The sequence below is a fragment of the Alexandromys fortis genome, unplaced genomic scaffold (genome assembly GCF_014885135.2).
Source record: "Alexandromys fortis isolate MF-2015 unplaced genomic scaffold, M_Fortis_MF-2015_v1.1 scaffold_251, whole genome shotgun sequence".
NCBI lineage: Eukaryota > Metazoa > Chordata > Mammalia > Rodentia > Cricetidae > Alexandromys > Alexandromys fortis.
Genome location: NW_026068176.1, coordinates 1,688,110 through 1,697,694, shown reverse-complemented (window position 1 = coordinate 1,697,694; position 9,585 = coordinate 1,688,110). Strand labels below are relative to the sequence as shown.

General features: G+C 36.3%; 1 protein-coding gene across 3 annotated transcripts in view; it reads right to left on the bottom strand.

Annotated features, from left to right (window-relative positions):
- The window catches only part of LOC126492503 (fibronectin type III domain containing protein 3C1-like), a 58,475-nt gene that overhangs the window by 15,941 nt on the left and 32,949 nt on the right, over positions 1-9,585 (bottom strand). For all 3 annotated transcript variants that reach the window (XM_050128952.1, XM_050128951.1, XM_050128953.1), the window contains exons 9-22: positions 9,326-9,468; positions 7,149-7,208; positions 6,582-6,720; positions 6,010-6,063; positions 5,162-5,283; positions 4,901-5,075; positions 4,050-4,136; positions 3,707-3,845; positions 3,033-3,104; positions 2,322-2,440; positions 2,094-2,199; positions 1,568-1,674; positions 1,244-1,357; positions 57-206 (exon numbers count right to left, since the gene is read on the bottom strand). In XM_050128952.1, coding sequence (XP_049984909.1) covers positions 57-206; positions 1,244-1,357; positions 1,568-1,674; positions 2,094-2,199; positions 2,322-2,440; positions 3,033-3,104; positions 3,707-3,845; positions 4,050-4,136; positions 4,901-5,075; positions 5,162-5,283; positions 6,010-6,063; positions 6,582-6,720; positions 7,149-7,208; positions 9,326-9,468 — 1,587 coding nt within the window. The remainder of the gene's footprint in view (positions 1-56; positions 207-1,243; positions 1,358-1,567; positions 1,675-2,093; positions 2,200-2,321; positions 2,441-3,032; positions 3,105-3,706; positions 3,846-4,049; positions 4,137-4,900; positions 5,076-5,161; positions 5,284-6,009; positions 6,064-6,581; positions 6,721-7,148; positions 7,209-9,325; positions 9,469-9,585) is intronic.

The following is a 9,585-nucleotide window of genomic DNA, read 5'->3' as shown; positions in this document are numbered from 1 at the left end:
ATATATGAAGCACAGTTCAATAGCTAAGGAAATAGTGAAGGAAATGCCATCTCTACCTGGACTCTGCAAAAATACGTGGTTGCTGGAATAAGGCCTTTGACTTCATACCGCAAACAAGGGCCAGTGTAAATCAAATGCATGGAATCTTCAACTTGTCCCCACTGCAGTCGGTAATCGGTGATTTCAGCACCATTGCATTTAGGAATCTGAAAGACGAAATGCATATAGAAATTCAATCCTTTTTCTAAGTGGTCACTATATTAGACACTGTGGAGCAGAATAAAACATGAAAGCTTGTAATCCATCAAGTGAAACAGGATAGAGATGGATAGGAACAAACACAGGCTGGACACTAGAACCACATTCAAAGGCACAAGTTAGAGTAAGAAAAAGGACGTGCTGATTTCACAACTGAGATGAATGAAAACAAATATATTGTTTAACATTGCCATTGGTTAGTATGATAAATCACTGATCATATGACCTGGTGAATTGGCCCACATAAGTTAAAAAATTAGTGTTGTCATACATTATTAACAGACTAAGCCTTTTTGTCAATGTTAAAAAATAAACCAATGCTTGAGACTGGGGAAAAAAAGAACAACCCAAATGAACCTATTTGCCTAAATAATTAGGCTAATCCTTAATATTAAGAATGTAACTAGTTTGGTAAGACATTCACATGGGTTGTTAAAAGCATATTTTTAAATCTTTAATATTCCTTATGTACCAGCTTGCAGTTACAGGTTAGAAATAGTACCAGAAGATTTTTCAATGACGTTCTTCAAAGAATAGCAAATTCTGGGCTGGGGATATTGTTCAGAAGTAGAGCGCTTGCCTAGCATGCATGAATCAGCCCCAGCTTCAGTCTTCAGCAGCACAGAAGTTAAACTTTTATAAAATGATTTACCTTAGCTGTCTCTTGCATTAGCTTTAAATCCTCAATTAGTAACCAATTGATAGTCCATTTTGATCCCTGTTTTTATAGTTGATATATGAAGAGCAGAATATCAGTTCTGTAGTCTTCATGATATTACGGGTATCAATTCCTAGGTTTGTTCTAGAAACCAAGATCTGAGGGTTACGGGATCCTAATTCTAATCTATGATTCATGAGAAATTATGGTATCCTAATTCTAATCTTTGATTTATTAGATATTTCAGGATTTTTCCACAAAATGTTCTAACCCATTATCATGTTTGTGTATCAGAAAAATTAATAAGAAGTTGAATTAGTGAAATACCTCCCAACTGACAACAACACAGGTTGGACCCTTGCAGGTTAGCACAGGTGTACCACACTGAGAAGGAGGGTGCCGGGCTGGTACAGTTCCACACTTCATAGAATGAGATCCAAGCTACAAATTAAACAGACATACAAATAAACAAACCCATGCATGACTTTGCAGGCGTGGTCACTCCTTACCTGGACGGCAAGTACAGTGCAAGCATGTATTCACTCAAAGTGAACTGAAGTACAGGCGGGTCACCTGGGCAGTGCACCTTCTCTTTTCCTATTTTATGTTTTTAGCCAAAACTGTGGGTTCTTCAGGAAGTCATTTACTTACTGTACATTTCTTTTTGGAGCCAGAGTATTCCTTTCTGTCATTCCGGGGACCTTTTGCTTTTTTGCCACGCATGACTGTTTCCAAGTTCCCATTAACGGAGCGATTGTCTATAAAATATGTAAAATACACTCAGTTCTCACCTCCACAAATTAGTTATGTTGGTATTAGTGTTCAAACCCACTCTTGTTTATACTAAACACATACACTATTCTTTATGTTTTGCTTCATACCAAGTCTCTGGTTTTCATGGATGGTTCTTTAGAACAATACAATATACTGCGGAGTGAGTTAAGACTCCTCTTTTAAAATGCTTTAGAGATGCCAAGCTTATTGTATCAATTAACCTTGTAATTTGACTTAGAAATTAAGCTAGGTTTCCATTACCAAGCATTGGTTTGCTAAGAATTATTCAATTCAGACTAAAAGGAAACTCTACTTGATGATATTAACACATGTACACAAAACAAAAGTCACAGGACTAGAAGTTTAAGCACAGTTGTCAATCATGTAAGGAAGCCTTACTTACCAAGGAGAAGGTTTGTGTCTTTGCACTTGGTTTTACTGTTTAAGGGCAGTGAGCGACAAGACACAGGAGGTAGAGTGGGTGTCTGAATTGTCAATACATCAGAAGGCTAAGAGATAGAAAATATTTTACTATTTTACTAAGTTAGAGTTCAGCTTTAGAAAACATCTAGTAATATAACAGTGTATTTCAACCCTCAATTTGAGAACTCTCCCCTTTCTGATTTCTTACCTGGCTTTGGCCTACAGGTGAAGTGCAAAAGACTCTCAGTTTATATGTGGTTCCTGGTTGGAGGCCATTGTACAGAAATTCCTGGAGAGTGCCATTGTAGATTATCTTCCAAAGATTTGCTGCAGGAAGTGGAGCAATTTGGCTCAAATTGTTCATACGTCACTTCTAAATTTTATAAGTCCCCACAACAATTAATATATGCATAATAAAGAAACAACCATCTTAGAACACAACTTGATCCAATTATCTTTTGGGGGTAAGGTTTCAAGACAGGGTTTCTCCATGTAGCACTGGCTGTCTTTGAAATCACTCTGTAGATCAGGCTGATTTCCAACTCACAAAGCTCTGCCTGCTTCTCCCTCTTGAGTGTTGTGATTAAACATTTATGTCACCACAGTCCAGCGTAATCCAATAATTTTTCATGATAAATTATTTTACTCCCCGCAGAATTAAACAAAAGTTTATGGGATCAGTAAGTCACGATTTCTAATTAAAAGTACTCCAATTGCATTCTGTGGTTTGGTCTTATAGGTGTGTATTTATATTAATTTCTGGTTCTTGCAATTGCACTATGGTTATATAAGACACTACTATTAGCTGAAGCTAAGTCATAGTTTTGCTAGGAAACTGTGTACTATTTTTTTTTCAAAACTTCTAGATAGCTGTAAGATTATTTCAAAATAAAATATTTTAAAATTTGTGTTGCCTTACCACCATCTGAATTTTCATTGACTTCTAAACTGTAACTTGAAATGTGCATTCCACCATTGTCTTTGGGGGAGTCTAAAAAGAGAAACAAATTTTAAGTGATTCTCTAAAAGCTTGCAAGTCTTTCACTAAAATTTTATCTCATAAAATGTAACTTCTCACAGAGAAAAATATAAATGACATTGTTATATAACTAGTAACAATCTAAAAATCTAATACAAGTTACATACATTTGATATCACTCATCAAATATTTAGATAGTATTTCAAAGTTCTTGGTAAGAAACTAAAATGATAAGAATATGTGGAGTAATTTTTATTCATTTAATTTAGGGGCAAAAATCTGTTTATACATAATTTCTGATTAAGCTGACCTTTATCTTTGACATAGACCTGTTACTATAGTACATATTTTGACTAAAATTTTACTTGGAAGACAGTTATTTAAGGATACATATGAAGTTCAAAAGTTGGTTGATATGTGACTAGTTATGCTAGCTATAGGAAATTCAATAGCAAATTAGCAAAAAATGATAGGGTTTATAAAGCTCATTTATATTGCAGAGTATTTCACATGCAAATGGGATTATTTTATTAAGCTTAGAGCAATTGCAGAAAGATTTCCTCTCAATAGTAATTATGGAGAGAACAAACTTCAGACATAGAAGAATTATTTACCCCAGCCAATTTTTACTTGGCGTGCATGGATTGCTCCCACTACATATGGCTTTTTAGGGTATCCAGGCTTGGCTGGACAAGTAGAATATTTTACTTCTCCACTGGGGTTGCTTCTTCCTTCCAGATTGTAGGCAAAAATCTGTTTGTGTAAAAGAAATTATTTTGTTGGACACTGGAAATAAATGTCTGCTTTGATAATGTGTAATGTGCAGCTGGGTGAGTATTTCCAAGAAATAAATACAAAGTAAAGTTTCATTTCAAAGAAAAACACCAACATTTATTCCAGCAAAGAGTTTAGTCTTATATGAAAACACAACACCAATTTTTAAATCATGGCACATACCCGAAACTTGTATGTAGTATTTCTCTGAAGATTTTTTACAATGCACGAGAGGTCTTCTCCATTGTATTTAGGTTTAAAACCCAATCCCTGAAAATGGAGGACAGGGAATTTAGGAAAGAAGCTTAGGTTCCAGCTCTAGCTTCAACTTAACTATCTACCTTAATGATCTTGAGAAAGTACCTTAGACTTTCTGAAACCCAAAGAGTCTGCACCAGTTCCTCTACATATATGTTACAGCTATTAGCTTGATGCTTTCTTGGGACTACTAATAGTGGGAGTGGGTGCATCTCTGACTCTTTTGCCTTTGATTGGGAGTTTTTCCCTCCTCTTGGGTTGCCTTGTCCAACTCTGATAGTATATGAGCCTATTAGTTATGACCCAGAACACGTCTCAATGTTTTCGCCTACATTTAACATTTTGTGGCTTGTACATAGTAATTTGTGGCTGCTGTTTAAATTGACCGGCTCTTTGACACAGATTTGAAAGCTCCAAATGGAAGTAAATAGTTGCCCACCCACACGAGAAAACTGAGATGAAGGTAGACAGCTTGGCAGAATTGTGTAAAGGTGCTGAAAGATATCTGTGACCACAGAGAGTCAGCCAGAACAGGGCTGGAGTTGAAAATGCTAACAGATGTCTTTGAACAGAACGAGCAGAGTGCAGAGATGCTGCTGTTGCCTTGAGCTAGTTGAGGTTGAGCAACCTATGCAGACTTGCCCAACAGTTGCTCTGCATTGAGCCCATTCAGAACACAGGGACTCAAGGTTGTTCCCCCCTCCAAGTGAGAAGTGAGTATAAAAAGGTATTGAGAGATGAGGCTAAAGATCATAGCCCCCAAACAGGACACTTACAGATCTTGGTTCCTCCATCTCGAGGACATAAGTAAGAGTGTCATTTGGGTTTGGGTTTGTTGGGGCACACCATTCCAGCCACAAACAATAGACTCCTGCTTCTTTCAACTTAGGAGGCAGCGGTGCCGGAGGTGTGTTTCCTGATGTGTAGAAGACGGCTATTTCACTGTAATTACTAAAAGGATATGTTAAAGTGGAAACACCAGTTTCAGGATCTCATGGCACTGTAGACTTTTCAATAGTGAAAATAATTCAGTGTACCTGGAGCCGAAGTGATTTTTGGCAGCTAATCTGAACGAATACTTCGTAGAAGCGGCCAGTTTAAAGATCTTGTGCTGTGTCATGGGACCACTGTAGCAACTTTTGAACGCTTCACCTTTACCCTTGACAATGCACACAAAATAGTAGAATATTTTAAAATAGTGCACCTCACAACACATACTCATCATAGCGTTAATCATTCACAATCAAGTGAATGGATTTTTAAAGATATCTGTGAATGAAGTCTAAGCCTGATGGGATCCCTTCACTGACAGGGGAAAATGGACACAAACCCTCATCCCTAAGCCAGAACTTATCTTCAGATGAAAACGGCTTGAAAAAGAAAAATTTATTTTTTTCCAATGGAGTCTCACTGGGTATCCAAACCATACTTAAGGACAGGATCCATTCCCAGCAGTATTTGACCAATAACAAAATGAATTCAATGGTAAAAGTGGACATTTTTTAGTGACTCATAATGCTTTGTCTGGGCATTTAAAAAATATGTACAGGTCTTTTGATTAGATATTATGCTTTCTGATCTTTATGAGATTTCTATGTGCACAAATGTATGTCTCTATATCTACATGTGTTTCTTGTGCTTTTTCTTTGACTCTTTCTGTTTGTTTGTTTTTTCTTATTCAGATATTTTTTTAAAATTTTATCTTATTTTATTATTTTCTTCTTTCTTGCATTAGATGCCTGTTTTCTAAGGAGAACAAGAAAGTCTGTGGATTTGCATGAGGGATGCATAACAGACCTGGAGTTGAGGGAGTGGAAATAGTAATCTGCATATATTATATGAAAAACTATTTTAATAAAATTAAAATAAAAATAAATGTGCATACCTCATCCCATTCCAAAAGAAAGCTGCTTATTTTGGATCCATTATCTTTGGAACCCTGAATATATCAGAATAATAAAATTATTATGGGTTATTTTTGCATAATACATATATGTTACATATAATATATACATGTGTATGTATTTAAACTGGTATAAATTACTGCAAGAAAAGGATATTTGTTTTCATGACAATTCAGATTTAAGGTTAGAACATATGGTTTACAGTCTACAATACAAACACTGATTCTATATTTTGTTTTCAGACTTCATAAAAGGAAAGAAATTAAAATTGATACGTAAGAAATTGGAGAGACAGATTTATTGGTAAGTGTGATGACTAACACCAAAACTTAAGTGCTGAAAAAGGGCAGTTCACTTTTTATTAATTACCTAAGTTCTATTGACATTTCTCAATTCACTTGGCAGGACCTCTCAGAGTGAAGAGAACGAGTATTGTGAAGAGAAGCATTAGAGAAGTAAGTTAGATGAAGCATGCATAATCCATCTTTAAAATTCAGGATACAGGAGAGTGTTTTAAGTCACACTGAGATGCTTTTGTCAGTAAAATTCTTACTTTCCACTGCAGATTCAGGCTGTTCTTGGTTCTGCTAATTAGTTTAGGTGCAAGTGGAGGGTCTGGTTCACAGCCACGTGTTGTGAAACTCACCACTTCAGACACATTTCTGTGCTCTGTGTCTCTTATGGTTGTAACTCTGAAAGGGTAACAGCAATTGTCATAAGCTTTCAAGTACTGAGTCGCAGGATTGTGTTTCTAGACACAGGTTTTGTTGCTCTGTTGTTAGCATATACTGTTTATACATTGTAACGGCTCACATTATGACATTTTCATAGAAGATCATACCCCGTCCTTTCCCATCATGCTCTTTTGCTCCCTTCTCATTCCCAATAGTCTGCCACTCTTTACCTGCATGGCCTTTCTTTTCTGGGTAACCTAATGAGTTAAACTAGGGTTGCTTACATGCCTATGGAGATAGGATTGTTTGAAGGTGGAAGGAAAGGGCATTTTGCTCATAAATAAACAGGCTGACTTCAGAAATTCTCAGTACTAAAACTCTCATAGGTTAAGCAGTCTTGGTTGGCTTGCAGTCTGGTGGCAGGTTGTGTAGGACAGACTTCTTACCTTAAAAAGTAGACTGTGCAGGGCTGGAGATGATGTAGGGCCACAGTACCCTCATTACCACTGAAAAGATAATCTTTGTTTACATGGGATCTCACTCATAATTAACAGCTAATAAACAGTCCTAGTCTCATAATACCTGAACAACTGATAAAGAAACCACAGTTTTCCTTGAAGTTTGGATAACTTAAAACCACTTTATAAGTGTGCAAAATATTTCTAGTAGGCTCCAGCTTGCATTGAGGAGCAGCAGCGCCTCACCAAGCATACCAAGTTGATGAGGTATATGATCTGGGACGTGAGTGGTTGCCACAAGCTGGTGGACACACCACAGAGCTGCTCTAAATTTCTACAGCAGGCGTTCAAGTTCATAGAGCAGGGATCCTCATTGGCACATTTGCACCAAGACTGGAGGAGCTGAACAAGGTGCTGCTGGTCAGTTGGAAAGTGGCCACTAAGAAGTACTGAGTTTGTCTTGTCCGTTACATCAATAAATCTTTATACCACACACCAAGAATCATAAGAGTAATTTAAAGCAGTCAATTTGCATTTTACTGCTGCATATATTTAACCAAAATTGTACAGATTTACTTTTAAGTACTCACTTACATGAGTGTAGATACCAAAGCTTCAAAGAACATCATGTCTCTCTCATTCATTAATTCATTCAGTTTCAGATGGATGTTTCTGCAGTGGGATCCTATTGGGCCATCCAACCAGAGGGATTATAGACCCCAAACTGTCTTCCTCAGCAGAAACTTACAAAGACCAAAGTGTATTTGACCACACCAAGGAATCCCTAAAAAGACCCCTCTAAAGATTTATTGATGTAACGGACAAGACAAACTCGGTACTTCTTAGTGGCCACTTTCCAACTGACCAGCAGTACCTTGTGAAAAGGCTACTTAAAAGCCTTTAAGGATGATCAGAGATGTCAACAAACAGGTAAACTTTTCCTCTTCCTGTGTCTCCTCCTCTACCCCCTCTTTTTCCTCCCAATGTTGAATGCTAAGTTCTATTTCTTTGAACGTAGTGATGTGTGTAAAGTGCATGACATACCAGAAAGAGATTTCCATGCAAGTTAATTTTGCATTTGCCTGTCTCCTACCCAGTATAGGGTAGTGTGGGCTGTGAATGTTAAAACTCACGATTTTACATGATAATTATCAAATTAATGAAACTTTATATAAAATTTCCATTTTTACTTTTTTGTATCTGGCCAAAAATGCAGAGTTCTAGAAAATAAAGTTGTCAAATATGATTTTCAAAATCTTGTATACCATCTCTGGCTTACTTACTGCCTAAGCTGAAAAATGGATATAAAATTGTCCTTTTCTCTCTATCTGAATGTCTTTCCTTCCTTGTTTCTCTCTGTTTGCATCTTCATTCAGGCTGACTGCTGTTTAGAACATCTGGTTGTGCACATGTTATCTTCTAATGTATTCTCTATAGTCCTGGATCAATCTTCTGAGCCACACCCCTCAATTTATCTCGCTATTTTAACAGACTCCTTTTTATTTTATTTTTAAATACTGAAACTCATTTTATTTTTATCAAGTTAACTAAGTACCCCATATGTAAAATATTTTTTATTTTATTATTTATTTATTTATTAAAGATTTCTGTCTCTTCCCTGCCTCCGCCTCCCGTTTCCTCCCCCTCCCCCGCCTTACTAGACCTGGATGGAGGTGGGTGGTCCTTGGACTTCCCACAGGGCAGGGAACCCTGATTGATCTTTGGGCAGACTCCTTTTTATAACCAGCTCCCAGAACTTAATTAAGAATACAGGGCTTGGATTTTCACTGCCATGTAAACTATCTCAGTTGTTTACCCAAAGACACCATCACATGGAGCTAATTTTTCTTAAACTGAACCAAGTGGAAAATGAGGAGGAATTAAAAGTTCATTTTTTATTATCCTCCTTAAGTTCAAATTTTAGGTATCCTATAGCTGAAAATGGATGATCCGATATTTAAATAAGATCTGTGATCTAATGAGCTTTATGGATTGATTTAGGAACCAACTACTAGCAAAAACTAAACTAAATACTAACCCTGTCTAAAGGAATAATTTAGAGGGAAAAATGAAGAATTTAGCTTAAGAATAAGTTGTGGCATAATGGCTATATGTTTATATAGTATACTTGAATTGAATAACACAAAATAATTAAAAAGACTTACTTATAAATGTTTTTATAGAATCCATTTTTACCATTGCTAGACAGTGCCACCTCAAATGTCACAGGAGAATTAATATGATCACATTTTTCAGTACTGTTCAGATTCCATGAAACAGTAGCAGATCTTGTTTGGATATTAGAAACCTAAAATGATATAAATGCAAGGAATATACTTAAAAATCATAATGTGTAATTTTGAATACAGTCTTTTTATGTCTTAATTGATATTTGGTGTAACTCCCATGTTAGGTGCTGAAATAC